Here is a 15569-nt window from a genome sequence, read left to right as displayed (position 1 = left end):
AAAGTAGATAACACTGCATTCTAATTCCATTTTTAAAATGGGAACTGATAGTTCTCTGTAATTACCAAGTTATGCCAGTAGAGGACATTTCACCCATTTACCCCATGTCCTAGTTTTCCCCTTCAGTCCCCAAATTCTGATCTTCTTCTACCCACCCAGCCTCTTTCCCAGAAGAACAAAAAGCAAAAATCACCAACTTTGAAAACTTATTATTATATTGAAATTTCAAACATACAGAAAAGTAGAGGGAATGAACTCCCATGTATCTGTCATCCAGCTTCAACAGTTACCAAGCCGTGGTCATTCCTATTTCACCTCCACCCTTCCCGTACTCCCCATCACACAGCAAGATTGTTTTAAAGCAAATCTCCAATTCTACGCCATTTGATTTTTAAGTACTTCAGGATGTAAACTTAAGAGATAAGAACTCTTATTTTAAACACTGTTGTTACCACATCTAAAAATAATTAGCAGTAATTTCTTAATAAATGATAGAATTTTAAATGAACAAACACAAAAATGGTAGTTTCTGTCTTTACAAGGATAATAAAGAGGGGGCAATACATTTCATCTGTGGATTCTGATGTTTATATAATGATGGTTAATAGGCATCTTCTGTCTTGTCAGTATTTTAGAAAACCAATAGAAAAAGAAAAAAGGTCTTCCTCTATGTCTTTGCCATATTAATATTCATAAGGTAGAGCTCTAACCATTTTATTATCCTGCTCTAAAACCTTTCCTTCTTTTTGTTTATAAAACTAAGCTCATTCTCACTGAGTTTGCCAACATTTAAAGCTCTTCAAAAAATGAGTTAACTGTGCTTTTCTAGTCTTGTTCTCTACTAGGTGTCATTCTCCAAATATCTACCTTAAGTTGCCACGCCCTCTCCCAAGAACATCTCTGCTTTTCTCACTATATCTCCACCCATTAAAAGTGAAAAAACCTAGAACGGTATATATATTATGTTACTTTTGTGTGACAAGAGGAGAAAATAAGAATTTCTATTTCTATTAGCTAGATTATGCGTAAGCAAACTCTAGAAGGATAATAAGAAATAATAGTGGAAGGGTAGGAGTTGGGCGTATAGGGACAAAAGTAGGAAGGAGACTTTCATTGTGTAACTTTTTATGTATTTTTTAAAAGTTTTAACCATGTAACTGTATTACCTATTCAGAAATTTAAATTTTAAAGTGATACAAATGAGGCAAAACAAAATTATCTTTCAACGCCCAAATAATACCTCCTCCAGAAAGGCTTTCCTAATCTAGGCTATATGAGATTTTTTTTCTTTTGAAACCCTATAGTACTTTGTACAATTTTCGTGTTTTTGTCTACTGTTATTTATGTACTTATTTTCTCTCCTTATCTCCCTCCAACTCCTCCTTACAATCTTATAGTCTCCTTCAGTGCTTAATGGTATCTTAAACATTTTGCTTTATTATAGCAATCTACACGTGGTACGTACTCAGATATTTACTAAGATGAAGGAAAAAATGTACTAGAATAAATATGTTTTGATGATTAGCAAATATGTGCTTTTTGAATACAAAATTGGAACTTCCTTTGTATTAGGATTGAAGACAATGATGGTGAATTCTTGTTAATTGAAGCTGCTGACTTTCTCCCTAAATGGTTGGATCCTGATAATAGTACCAATAGGGTAAGTATACCCAGGTTTGGAAAATTTACAGAGACGAAATCAGCTTGCAGCATTTTTCATATGTACCTAGAGTTTGTCAGTTTCTAGTATGAAAATTAGAATGTGTCATTTTACAGGTGTTTTTCCACCATGGGGAGTTGTGCATTATTCCTGCACCAAGAAAACCTGGAGCAGCATCCTGGTTGCCCACCACACCCCCAACAATCCCACAAGCATTGAATATAATCTCAACACACTCAGAAAAAATTTTAGCTTCAGAATCCATACGAGCTGCTGTGAATAGGCGCATCAGAGGGTAAGAAAAGTAACACTTTCATTGCTGGTCAAGGAGCCTTTTAATTTAGTGCAGCTCAAGTCTTTCATTGAATGTAGAATTTCTTTCACCTAGATTAATGCTAATTTTCTTTTTTTTTGCTGAGGAAAGTTCACCCTGAGCTAACATCTGTGCCAATTTTCCTCTATTGTGTATGTGGATTGCCGCCACAGCATGGCTGCTGATGAGTGGTGTAGGTCCTCGCCTGGGAACCAAACTCAGGCCACTGAAGCAGAGTGCACCCAACTTAACCACTAGGCTGTGGGGCCGGTCCTGATTAGTGCTGATTCTCGTTCTCTCTTCATCCTTTGTGAAATTGACTAACAAATTAAACTTATGTACTTTAAAATAAACAGATGTAACTTTTAATTCTCATTCAAAAGTGTTATCTAGTATTTTTGCATTTATTTACCTTAGATATTGTGGCTAAGTATTATCTGTATCCATAGATAAAAATTTTGAAATCTTTAGAAATGAAAACCTAAGGGAGCACAGTGTGCTCAGGATTTTTCTGTGGAATTCTTTGACCTATGTGGAACACTGTAGGCTCTATTTAGAAGAGAAGGCCTTTTTAGCCTAATAACATGTTAGTTCAGCCATTTAAATCTGAGTATCTATGAAATGTTTATCACCATTCAGGTCTTAACAATATTAAAAATCTCTTTTGGCTTTATTTCAGTGTACTTTGTACCATTTTTTAGAAGAATAATCTCTGATTTTATTTTTCGTTCCAAAGTATTAGTGTTTTCGTGTTTTTTATTGAACCGTGTTTAATCCCTTTTCTTTATTTTCCATCTCTTCCCACTTTCTCTCTTTCACTCTCTTCTTTCTTGCAGTCTTCAGTGTATACAGTATCTTTATTTTCACCTCTCTTGTCACTCTCTACATTCTCACTCTTCGTAAGCCAAGACAAGATAAGATGTTAAGGGGAAAATAAATGGTATAGGAATTGTATGTATTTACACATCATAAAATAAAAGTAATTATGTTATATCTCATAGATACCCAGAAAAAATTCAAGCCTCCCTTCATCAAGCACACTGCTTCCTTCCAGCTGGCATTGTAGCAGTGCTAAAGCAGCGCCCCAGATTGGTGGCTGCAGGAGTCCAGGCATTTTACCTACGGGACCCTGTTGACCTGCGAGCCTGTCGTCTTTTCAAGATATTCTTGCCTGAAACACGAATAATGACATCAGTAAGACATCTCTCGGTCATTTAGTTTCTGTTACTGGAAAGAGAGTTGAACTTTATTTTAATTGTTCACTAGAAAAAATTGGAAATAACAGATTTCCTTATAGCAAGTTAATATACTTTTTTCTTTTTCTTTTCTCCCATCCAGTGGAGGAAGATTTCAAGAGACCTGACTCTCTATTTTATATCTTAATATTTCCTAGCTATTTCTGACTGTATTTTCCCTTTTTGAGAATTACTTCCTTCTTAACAATAAAATATTTCATTTCTTCCAGAGAGTTAAGAATTATTTTTTATTTTCTACCCACCAAAATTGCCGTGTGATGTAACTAATGATAAAAAATTCCATTAGTGATAATTAAAAAGTAGGCAGTGAAGATAAATTTTATGGTATGTGAATTATATCTCAATAAAGCTATTCCTAAAAAATGTAGGCAGTGAATAGGTTGGATCTTTTCATTTCATGTGAACATGAAGCTCGTGCATGAAGTTATTGTTATTAACTATGAAATGATATTCAAATTTCTAATTTCCGGAAAAGACTCATGAATTTTTGTGTCCCAATGTCCAGGTCACTTTCACTAAATGTCTGTATGCACAGTTGGTGCAGCAAAGGTTTGTGCCAGACCGGCGGAGTGGATACAAGCTGCCTCCTCCATCTCATCCCCAATACCGAGCCCATGAATTGGGCATGAAGTTGGTAATGTTGAACCAGAAAATTTTATTTCTTGTTTTATGTAAGAGGGCTCTTAACAGAATAATGGCACAACATAGAAAGTCTAGAAATATACCCTGTTTACATGAGAATGTAGTAAAATGTGGCATTTCAAATAAGAAGGAAAAATAGATTATTTAGTAAATGATGATAGAACAACTGTGTAAGCATCTGAAAAATTAAAGTGGATTCCCTCACACCTTTACCAAAATAAATTCCAGTTGGACCAAATATTTAAATGAAGAAATTGAAACCGTAAAATCTGAAAGAAAACACAGGAGGAGTTTTGAATATCTGAGTAGGAAAGGCCTTTCTAAGCATGACTTGAAACCAAAAGCTATGAAAGAAAATATGGATAAATTTGATTATGTAAAAATTAAGCATTTCTATGTGGGAAAGAAAAACCCCATAAAGTCAAAAGATAGTAAACCTGGAGAAATATTATATTTGCAATTTAAATGACAAAGAGCTTATTTCTCTAATATATAGTATTCTTACAAGTCAATATGAAAGAAAGAATACTAATGAATTAATAAAAAAATGTTCAGGGACCATAAACAGGAAGTCCACAGAAAAGGAAATATAAATGATTTTTAATTTAAATGTATGAAAAATGTTGACCACTGCTCATAATAAAAGAAATGCAATTTAAAGCTACAAAATAGTGTTTTTTAACCATTTAATTGGCAGATATCCAAAAGTTTGATAGTATGTACTGGATTGGTGAAAATATATAGAGAAAAAGATACTTTCAAACATTATTGATAGGAATATAAATTGATTCAGTCTCTTAGAACAAGTTTTCAATATCCATCAGCATTTAAAATGCAAACTCTTCTGCTTTGCATTTTCACTTCTAGAAATTTATCCTCCATATATTTTACATGTGCGCAAAGACGTAGGAGGATACCTGTGACGGCATTGTTTGTAGCAGCAAAAGATTGGAAACTACTTAAATGTCTATTAGGAGGAGAGTAGCTAGATAAACTATGGTTTATCCAAGAAGTGAGATTGATAAATTTATATGTGCTCATATGAAATGATATCCAAGTAATATGACTAAGTGAAAAACCAAGGTTCAGAATAGTGTGTATGTTGCCATGGAGTGACAAAAGGGATGGAGTAAGAGGATATACATACACAGACATACACATATCTGCTTGAGTGCGTAGTTTAATTATGAAAGGATATGCAAGAAACTGATAACAGTAATTTCCTCTAGTGTGATCAGGGAAGCGCCTTGTTTGAAAGATTTGCTGTGTGCATTTATTATGTATATTTTTTGTTTTAATTTTATTGAGGTCATAATCGTTTATAACATTGTGAAATTTCAGTTGTACATTATTATTTGTCACTCACCATATAAATGTGCCCTTTACCCCTTATGCCCACCCCCCAACTCCCTTCCCCTCTAGTAACCACCAATCTATTCTCTTTATCCATGTGTTAGTTTATCTTCCACATATGAGTAAAATCATACAGTGTTTGTCTTTCTCTGTCTGGCTTATTTCGCTTGACATAATACCCTCAAAGACCATCCATGCTGTTGCAGTGGGGTGATTTTTGTCTTTCTTATGGCTGAATGGTCTTCCATTGTATGCATGTACCACATCATCTTTATCCATTCATTAGTCGATGGGCACTTGGGTTGCTTCCACATCTTGGCTATTGTGAATAATGCTGCAGTGAACATAGGGGTGCATAACTCTCTTTGTATTGTTGATTTCAAGTCCTTTGGATAGATACACAGTGGTAGGATAGCTGGTCATACGGTATTTCTATTTTTAATTTTTTGAGAAATCTCCATACTGTTTTCTGTAGTGGCTGCACCAGTTTGCATTCCCTCAAGCAGTATACAAGGGTTCCCCTTTCTCCATATCCTCTCCAACATTTGTTATTTTTTCTCTTGGTGATTTTAGCTATTCTAACAGGTGTAAGGTGATATCTTGGTGTAGTTTTGATTTGCATTTCCCTGATGATTAGTGATGTTGAACATCTTTTCATGTGCCTATTGGCCATCTGTCTATCGTCTTTGGAAAAATTTCTGTTCATATCCTCTGCCCATTTTTGGATCAGGTTTTTTGTTTTTTGTTGTTGAGTTATGTGAGTTCTTTACATATTTTGGAGGTTAACCCTTTGTTGGCTATATTATTTGAAAATATTTTCTCCCAGTTGGTGGGTTGTCTTTTCATTTTGTTCCTGGGTTCCTTTGCCTTGCAGAAGCTCATTAGTCTCATGAAGTCCCACTTGTTTATTTTCTCTTTTGTTTTCCTTGTCCAAGTAGACATGGTATTCAAAAGATGCTTCTAAGACCAATGTCAGAGAGTGTACTGCCTGTATTTTCTTCTAATAGTTTTATGGCTTCAGGTCTTACCTTCAAGTCTTTGATCCATTTTGAGTTAATTTTTATGTATAGCAAAAGATAATAGTCTGCTTTCATTCTTTTGCAGGTGGCTGTCCAGTCTTCCCAACACCATTTATTGAAGAGACTTTCCTTTTTCCATTATATGCTCTTGGCTCTTTTATCAGAGATTAGCTGTCCGTATAGATGTGTGGTTTTATTTCTGGGCTTTCAATTCTGTTCCATTGGTCTGTGTGTCTGTTTTTGTGCCAGTACCATGCTATTTTGATTACCATAGCTTTGTAGTATATTTCGAAATGAGGGATTGTGATGCCTCCAGCTTTGTTCTTTTTTCTCAGGATTGTTTTAGCTATTTAGGGTCTTTTGTTGCCCCATATGAATTTTAGGATTCTTTGTTCTATTTCTGTGAAGAATGTCATTGGGATTCTGATTGGGATTGCATTGAATCTGTAGATTGTTTGAGGTAATACGGACATTTTAACTATATTTGTTCTTCCAATCCATGTGTGTGGAATATCTTTCCATTTCTTTATGTCATCATCAATTTCTTTCGATAGTATCTTATAGTTTTCATTGTAAAGGTCTTTCACCTCCTTGGTTAAATTTCTTCCCAGATATTTCATTATTTTTGTTGCAATTGTAAATGAGACTGTATTCTTGAGTTCTCTTTCTGTTAGTTCCTTATTCGAATATAGAAATGCAACTGATTTTTGTAGGTTGACTTTGTATCCTGCAACTTTTCAGTAGTTGATTATTTCTAATAGTTTTCCGATGGATTCTTTAGGGTTTTCTATATATAAAATCATGTCATCTGCAAACAGTGAAGTTTCGCTTCTTCCTTGCCTATTTGGATTCCTTTTATTTCTTTTTTTGCGTAATTTCTCCAGTACTATGTTGAATAAGAGTGGCAAGAGTGGGCAGCCTTGTCTTGTTCCTGTTCTGAGAGGGATGGCCTTCAGTTTTGCCCCATTGAGTGTGATGTTGGCTGTGGGTTTGTCATAAAAGGCCTTTATTATGTTGAGGAACTTTCCTTCTATACCCATTTTGTTGAGAGTTTTTATCATAAATGGATGTTGGATCTTGTCAAATGCTTTCTCTGTGTCTATTGACAGTATCATATGGTTTTTATTCCTCATTTTGTTAATGTGGTCTATCACATTGATTGATTTGTGGATGTTGAACCGTCCCTGGTATAAATCCCACTTGATGATGGTGTATGACCCTTTTAATGTATTGTTGTATTCAGTTTGCCAATATTTGTTGAGGATTTTTGCATCTATCTTCGTCAGTGATATTGGCCTGTAATTTTCCTTCTTTGTGTTGTCCATGTCTGGCTTTGGGATCACGGTGATGTTGGCCTCATAAAATGTGTTAGGAAGTGGTCTGTCTTCTTCAACTTTTTGAAATACTTTGAGACGGATAGGTATTAAATCTTCTTTAAATATTTGGTAGAATTCTCCAGAGAAGCCATCTGGTCCTGGACTTTTATTTTTTGGTAGTTTTGTGATTACTGTTTCATTCTCTTTACTTATGATTGGTCTATTCAGATTCTCTATTTCTTCTTGGTTCAGTTGTAGGAGGTTGTGTGAGTCTAAGAGTTTATCTATTTCTTCTAGATTGTCCAATTTGTTGGCATATAGTTTTCATAATATTCTTTTAAAATCCTTAGTATTTTTGTGGTATCTGTTGTAATTTCTCCTCTTTCATTTCTATTTTTATTTATTTGAGCCTCCTCTCTTTTGTTCTTAGTGAGTCTGGCTAAGGGCTTGTCAATTTTGTTTATCTTCTCAAAGAACTAACTCTTAGTTTCATTGATGCTTTGTACTGGGTACTTTTGTTTCAATTCGTTTATTTCGGCTCTCATTTTTATTAGTTTCCTCCTTCTGCTGACTTTGGGCTTTGCTTGTTCTTCTTTTTCTAATTCTGTTAGGTGTAGTATAGGATTACTTATTTGAGATTTTTCTTGTTTGTTAAGGTGGGCCTGTATTGCTATGAATTTCCCTTTTAGGACCGCTTTGCTGCATCCCATATGAGTTGGTATAGTGTATTTTCATTTTTTTATGTCTCCAGATATTTTTTTATTTTCATCTTTAATTTCTTCAATGATCCATTGATTATTCAGTAGCATGTTTTTTAGTCTCCACATATTTATGACTTTCCCAGCTTTTTTCTTGTAGTTGATTTCTAGTTTCATAGCATTATGGTTGGAAAAGATGATTGATATGATTTCAATCTTCCTAAATTTATTGAGGCTTGCCTTGTTTCCCAGCATATGGTCTTTCTTTAAGAATGTTCCATGTGCACTTGAGAAGGATGTGTTTTTGATGGAGTGTTCTATATATATCTTTTAAGTCCATGTGGTCTGATTTTTCGTTTAATTCTACTATTTCCTTGTTGACTTTCTGTCTGGATGATCTATCCATTGATGTAAGTGGGGTGTTAATGTTGCCTGCTATTGTTGTGTTGTTGTTAATATCTCCTTTTAGGTTTGTTAATAGTTGCTTTGGTGTTCTGTGTTGGGTGCTGTATATTTATAAGTGTTATGTCTTCTTGGTGGAGTGTTACTTTTATCATTATATACTGCCCCTCTGGTCTTCTGGCTTGATGAAGACACCCTTGCAATAGCTTAGCCTCCTCTGTGTGGTTTCCCATGGGCTGTGAGGGAACTTGGAGACCAAAGGCGTTCTGCGGAGAGCCACCCCTCCCCTGTCTTTTCTCAGAGCTACACCTTGTCCTACACCCTGGGTTGCTGCCAGGGAGGGAGAGAAGATCCCCCTTACCTCCTTCTACTTCCTCCCCAGGGGCCCAGCACCTCCATCTTCAGACATATGGTTGCATGGGTCTCTCAGATGTCTTTAGTGTTGTGTGAATGTCCTCTGTTGGTTTATGAATGTCCTTTTCTTGTATCTTAGTGGGGAGAGTCTAGTGGGAAGAACTCAGTCTGCCCTGATGCTGACATCAGCTCTTTTATTATATTTTTTAATGAAAGGACTCTTATAATTAAATGACGTTCTCCCTTTACTGTGTCTGAGATCATGCTCAATTCATTTATAATTTCTATTAGACAAGAAATCTTTTACAAGCCTTTTTTTTTTTTTTTTTTTTTTTTGCTGAGGAAGATTGGCCCTGAGCTAACATCTGTGCCAGTCCTCCTCTATTTTGTATGTGGGTTGCCACCACAGCTTGGCCACTGATGAGTGGTGTAGGTCCACGCCCGGGCCTCTGAAGAGGAATGCACTAAACTTAACCACTAGGCCACAGGGCTGGCCCTTTGCAAGCCTTTTTTAAGCAAACAAGGCATAAGTTTAAATTTCTGGTTTTATAATCAGCAAGAACAGACATCTCTTTTGACGAGAACAGGCATCTTTGTTTTGTATTATTTGCTGTCCCTTTAAAATTTGTAATAATCTGTAGAGATTGAGAACCTTGGGAATAAACGCAGATTTTTCATAAAATTCAAAGTGTTATAAATGTCCACATGCCCATGTGTCTGTTCACCTAGTTCTTGAGTGTGGCTAGATGGAAAGTAACCTAATACTAAAAATTCTGTCTATTCCATGTAGGCTCATGGATTTGAGATCTTATGCTCCAAATGTAGCCCACATTTTTCTGACTCCAAGAAATCCCTCATGACTAACTCACCACTCTGGGCTGGCTTCCTTGAAAGTCTAAAAAAGAATGACTATTTTAAGGTAGGACTTGCAATGCATTTTTAAAATTGTACAATCCGGGGAAAAGTCAAGCCAGAGATTTAAAGTCCTATGGTTCACATTGAATGTGTAACATAAATATAGGAGCTAGAGTTAAAAGGGACCATTCTAAATGGTAATGAGGATGTGTCTTTGAACTATTTCTAGTATTTTAGAAAGAGTAATGACATTTATATAAAGTGATAAAGTTATTTGTATTAGATGAACAACTTGCACAAATCTGTAAAGCAAACATGAAGATACCAAATAGAAAAATTATCAAAGACATAGATTAAAAAATTACAAAATGACAACTAGTAAATTTCTCTTAAAATCTTCACTCTCAGAAGTAGTAAAGATATACATATGAACACAATAATAAGGACTGTTTTTCATGTATGTAAAAAAGGATATGAATGATATTCAGTGCTGTTGAGAGTATAGTGAAATTAATACTCCTATACATTGCTGATTGTAAATTGGTAGAACCGTAACTGGAATATAATTTGGTAGTATGTTCCAAGAGCTATAGAAAGGTTCAAACTCAGAGCCTTCACTTTGAATAATCTATTTTAAGGAAACATCCAAGAAGTAGAAAAGTCTATAAGAATAGGATGATTATAAAGACAGTGTAGCAATATGGAAAAGTGCTTATAGTATATTTTTTAAAGAATGTAAAATAGTAAGTATGAATGCCACTATAAACATGTAGGTGATAAACAGAAATCCTATCAAGATAGGATTGTGCTGTTTTTTTGGTTCTATTTGTACTTTGTTTTATAAATTAATTACCAGTTAATCAATTATTTCTTAATAACTAATTAAAATAATAGGAAATGGTAGAAAACCTTCCAAATTGGAAAGAGACCCTTAATGGTGAAAAGGATTAGAAACATCTGCATCTAACTTAGTCCCCTTGTTTGAAAAAACTAGAGCCCAAACAGGTACATTAATGACAAAACAGGGACTAGGACTCAGGCCTCATGATTCCTGAACAATATATTTTATCATACACTGTCTCCCTGAAAGTTGCTGTTGAGCAGGTTATTTTAATGACATTTTATATTTTAATGACATTATTTTCTATTTAATGACATTTAATGTCATTTTCATGACAGCATATAAATAATGTTCTGATAGGCCATTATTATTTTTTTAGGGACTGATAGAAGGTTCTGCTCAGTACCAGGAAAGGCTAGAAATGGCAAAGAACTACTTTCAATTCTCAGTAAACCAGCCAGAAAGGTGAGTTTATCACTACCTAAAAATGCAGCAGAGTGGTAACTTGTCAGAAGTTAAGTGGTAACTTGTGTTGAGATAATTGCAGAAATTGGAGTTTCCATATTTAAACAGTTAATGGCAAGGATCATGACTACCGAAGGGGCTGAGGTTGAGGGAGAGGAGGTGTGGCTACAGAAGATCGTTGACACTGGCAGCTATCATCATCATCAAACAGCTAACATTTATTGAGTACTTACAGAGTGTAGGCCACTTTAACTCGTGTAATCTCCCTTACAGCCCTGTGAAATAAGTATGATTATTATTGTTCGAAATTTACAGCTGCGAAGCTGAGGCCAGGAGAGATTATATAATTTGCCAAAAGTCACACAGCTAATATGTGACAGACCTAGGATTTGAACTCAGGCAGTTTGGTATTGAGCCATGTGCTTAATTCCTATAGCAGTTCTGGGCTGTGTTTAGCTATTTTAGGTGAGTCTGAAATAGAGGATGAGGCAGGCATTCAGCTTCCAAATCAAATCATCCTAATCCGCCATTCATTTCCTGGGGGACAAAAAAAGCGAACACAGGGTTGGAAGAAAATGGCACCCCTTTAAAATTTAAGAAAGTTGAGTTTCAGTTCTGGTAATGGTGGAGTAGCATGTCAGACCCTACCGATAGCAATTATAAAGCCTGGACAGAATATAAAGAACAATTATTTGAAGACACTATAGAACAACAAAAGCAGACAAAAGTTGGAGGGAATAAGACCCTTGAAAGAAGAAAATCACAATTGATGAGGTCTCCATTTATCTGACTTGTCCCGAAGGCATTTCCTAGTCAGTGTGGTGTGAGGAAAATAGAGCCCAAGCAGAAAGTCTTACTGAGCTGAGGAATCAAAGGTTAGAATTTGAGTATTAGAAAAAGATTCAATTTATGTTTGCAAAATTGAATTCGAGATACTTAAAGCTATTAAATAACATGAAAGAAGTAGCTTTGTGTGTATTATGGTTAAAAGGTCCTAAGTTGTGTGTGAGTGTGTTTTTTGTTTTGTTGTTGGGCTCTTTTTTTTAGTCAAACTAATCTGGTTTTGAACCCCAGTCATTTTGCCAACATCTCAAACACCACATATTTGTGTAATCAACGTTCTTTGAAGACTGCATGTAGCAAAGTTGATGCTGAAAGAACTCTAAGCTCAGTTGTCTGTGAGATGGTAATGACTTTACAGCAATCCTTCCTCTTTCATAAGTGTCTAGGGGTGCCGTTGTCCCATTGCCATCAGTTTTACGGCAGTAATTGGTGGAAAAGAGGATGCCTTCTTAGGATATCATTTAAAAAAACTTGGGAAAGAGAGTCAGGAGAGTGAAGGAGGTGGTTAGGGGTCCCCTCATAGTTAGGGGACTCTCCCCCAGATGATTCCAGTCTGCCTCTAGGAGGCCACTCCTCTATTCAGGAGTGTTACCTTATAGTCTTGGATTGAAGAGAAGTTAAGAAACTAGAGAGACTCATATGTAGGAGAATTAGGGCTCCTCCCACAAAATAAGATAGATTGACAGTTCTTCTTTATAAATAATGAAGTTTGTTACTATTATAAAAGTAGCATATTCATTCATTATAGCAAATACAGAAAGATGTAAGAAGGAAACAATTTATACCATAGTCAAACACTGTAATTATTCTGATCTACTGCCTTTCAGGATTGTTTTTCCCCTATAGCCAGTTGATTTTTAACAAGGTTTTATATTATACAGAAATTTTGTATCCTGTCCATAATTTTTACTCATTATAATCTTACATTTTCCTATGACATTAAAAAGTCTTTATAAGCATAATTTTAAATAGCTGCTCAGCATTTCAGTAAATGTATGCACCATGATTTACTCAGCATTTTTACTATTGGCAAAAAAATTGCAGATAGCTTAAATGTCCAACATTTTAATTAGTCTTACAGGAGAGACTCTCAATCCCTAAACCAGGATAATTTCTAAACAGTTTAAACTCACATCTCCTTCCAGACCTATTCTTGAATTCTCAGTGTTTCTTTGTTTTTGTTTAACAGCTGAATTAATATCATAGATTGTTTTCTACTGTCTTTTAATAGTATCACCATCCTCCTTATCACCCAGACCTCCTGGCTCTCCTTGGGTCCAGTCCCTAGATCCGCTTATTATTATCTTGCGTCTTGCATTATTCTTTCTCACTGCCCAGCTACTCTAGCTACTTATTTCTTGAACTATAGCAATACCTAAACTTGTTTCTCAACCTCTAGTGACTCTTTGCTTCCAATTCAACCATTAGAGCCGGGAGAATCTGCTTGCAGCATGGCCTTAATCGTGTCACTCCTGTCTCCTAAAAATTATTAGAGATTGTCATACTGAAAAATTATAATCTAAGTGTCCATCAATAGTAGATAAATGAATTTCAATGTATTTATGTGATAGACTGCTATCCACTGGTTAACCAGAGATTAGCTAAATATACATATATTTAATTCAGGATTTCTCAACCTTTCCACTGTTGACATTTTGGACCAGATAATTTGTTGTGGAGGACTGTCCTGTGCATTGTAGGATGTTTAGCAGCGTTTCTGGCATCTACACAGTAAATGCGGTAGGACTGCCCTCCTACCCACCAATTATGACAACCAAAAATGTGACCAGACCAAATGTCCTCTGGGGGACAAAATTGTCCCCAGTTGAGAACCACTGATCTAAATTAATAGATTTAAAAAACATAATGTTGAGTGAAAAAAGCAAGTTATAGGGGCCAGCCCCGTGGCATAGTGATTAAGTTCATGTGCTCTGCTTTGGTGGCCTGGGGTTTGTGGGTTTGGATCCCGGGCATGGACCTACACACTGCTCTTCAAACCATGCTGTGGCAGCGTCCCAGATATAAAGTGGAGGAAGATTGGCACAGATGTTAGTTCAGGGCCAATCTTCCTCACCAAAGGGAGAAAAAAAAAAAGTTGTAAATATGTACAATATGGATGCTATACATATATAATGTAAAAATACACAAAATGCCATATATTACTTATAGATTCATTCATTCAGCAGATATTTATTGAGTATATTCTATGTGCCAGGACCTATTCCAGGCACTGGGGATACAATAAGTGAACCCAAAGTCTCCTGGCCCTTGTGGAGCTTACATGCTAGTATAAGAGAAAGACAGTAAACCGTTACGTGATGTCAGATGGTGATAAGTACTTTGAGGAAAAAGCAGTGTATGGGGAAAGAGAGATAGAGGCTGCTATTCTAGATAGGTTGATCAAGGAGGCCTTTCCAAGGAGGTTGTCTTTGAGAAGAGACCTGAATGAAATGAGGGAATGAAGTATTCAGGTACTTAGGGGAATAACATTCCAGGTAAAGAGAACAAACAGCAAATACAACATAGAAATACAGATAGACTCACAATCTCAGTGGCCCAGAAGGATACTTGTGAGAGCGGCCACCTCTGGGCAAAAGAGGAATGGATTGGAACTGGTAGTGTTGGTCATCAAAGGAAACATTAGCTTTATCTATAATTTTTTTCAAAGTACATTCACATGTTACTAGTTTATTTTTGTGTTAAATGTATAAATGTGATATATTTAGACTAGAAGTAAATATAGCAATATTATAATTCTGAGTGGTAGGGATATGGACATTTCTTATCTTTTGGTCTTGTCTATATTATTTAAATCTCTTACAACAAAAATTAAAAATAACAAGCCATCAGTGATCACCCACTGCTTATTTCCTTGAGTCCAAACTTCTTAGCCATTTCAGGCTCACTGTGCTCTCATCCCGGTCCATCTGTTCAGCCTCATCTTCGACGCTTAAGCCAAGCTGAACGCCATTTGCCTTCTCAACATGTTCCTCACTTCCCTGCCTCCATACAAATGCGCATTTTTCCCCTTGCCTAAAATTTCTCTCCCCTATATTACCTCCCCATTCTTTAAGGCTTAACTCAACTACTTCCATTATATCTTTTTTTTTTTCCTGCTTCCTTTTTTTCCCAAATCCCCCCAGCACATAGTTGTGTATTTTTTAGTTGTAGGTCCTTCAAGTTGTGGTACATGGGACGGTGCCTCAACATGGTTTGACGAGTGGTGCCAGGTCTGCGCCCAGGATCCGAACCAGTGAAACCCTGGGCCACAGGAAGCGGAGCATGTGAACTTAACCACTCGGCCACAGGGCTGGCCCCTATCTTTTTTTTTTTTTTAACTTCTCTTCCCCCACCGCAATTAATGTGATTACCTTCTTCTATGACTCTCCGTAGCATTTGGTATTGCTATATGACTTTATGTTTTGTAATTTTTCATGATTATTTGTATATTTCTTTTTTCTCTCCTAGTAAGATTTACATAACATGGAATAGGGACAATTTCCTATTACCCACCTGATTTAGCAAGTTATGCAAATGTTTATTAAATGAATT

The 15569-nt window shown here is 35.8% G+C and overlaps 1 protein-coding gene across 4 annotated transcripts in view; it reads left to right on the top strand.

Annotated features, from left to right (window-relative positions):
- Positions 1 to 15569, top strand: part of ECD (ecdysoneless cell cycle regulator) — a 28115-nt gene that overhangs the window by 5124 nt on the left and 7422 nt on the right. For all 4 annotated transcript variants that reach the window (XM_008540737.2, XM_008540739.2, XM_008540738.2 and 1 more), the window contains exons 4-9: positions 1573 to 1660; positions 1777 to 1955; positions 2975 to 3167; positions 3735 to 3863; positions 9804 to 9932; positions 11089 to 11174. In XM_008540737.2, the coding sequence (XP_008538959.2) occupies positions 1573 to 1660; positions 1777 to 1955; positions 2975 to 3167; positions 3735 to 3863; positions 9804 to 9932; positions 11089 to 11174 (804 nt within the window). The remainder of the gene's footprint in view (positions 1 to 1572; positions 1661 to 1776; positions 1956 to 2974; positions 3168 to 3734; positions 3864 to 9803; positions 9933 to 11088; positions 11175 to 15569) is intronic.

This window comes from Equus przewalskii, chromosome 1 (assembly GCF_037783145.1).
Source record: "Equus przewalskii isolate Varuska chromosome 1, EquPr2, whole genome shotgun sequence".
NCBI lineage: Eukaryota > Metazoa > Chordata > Mammalia > Perissodactyla > Equidae > Equus > Equus przewalskii.
Note: the sequence above shows the minus strand (reverse complement) of the source record. Positions and strands in the feature narration are given on the sequence as shown.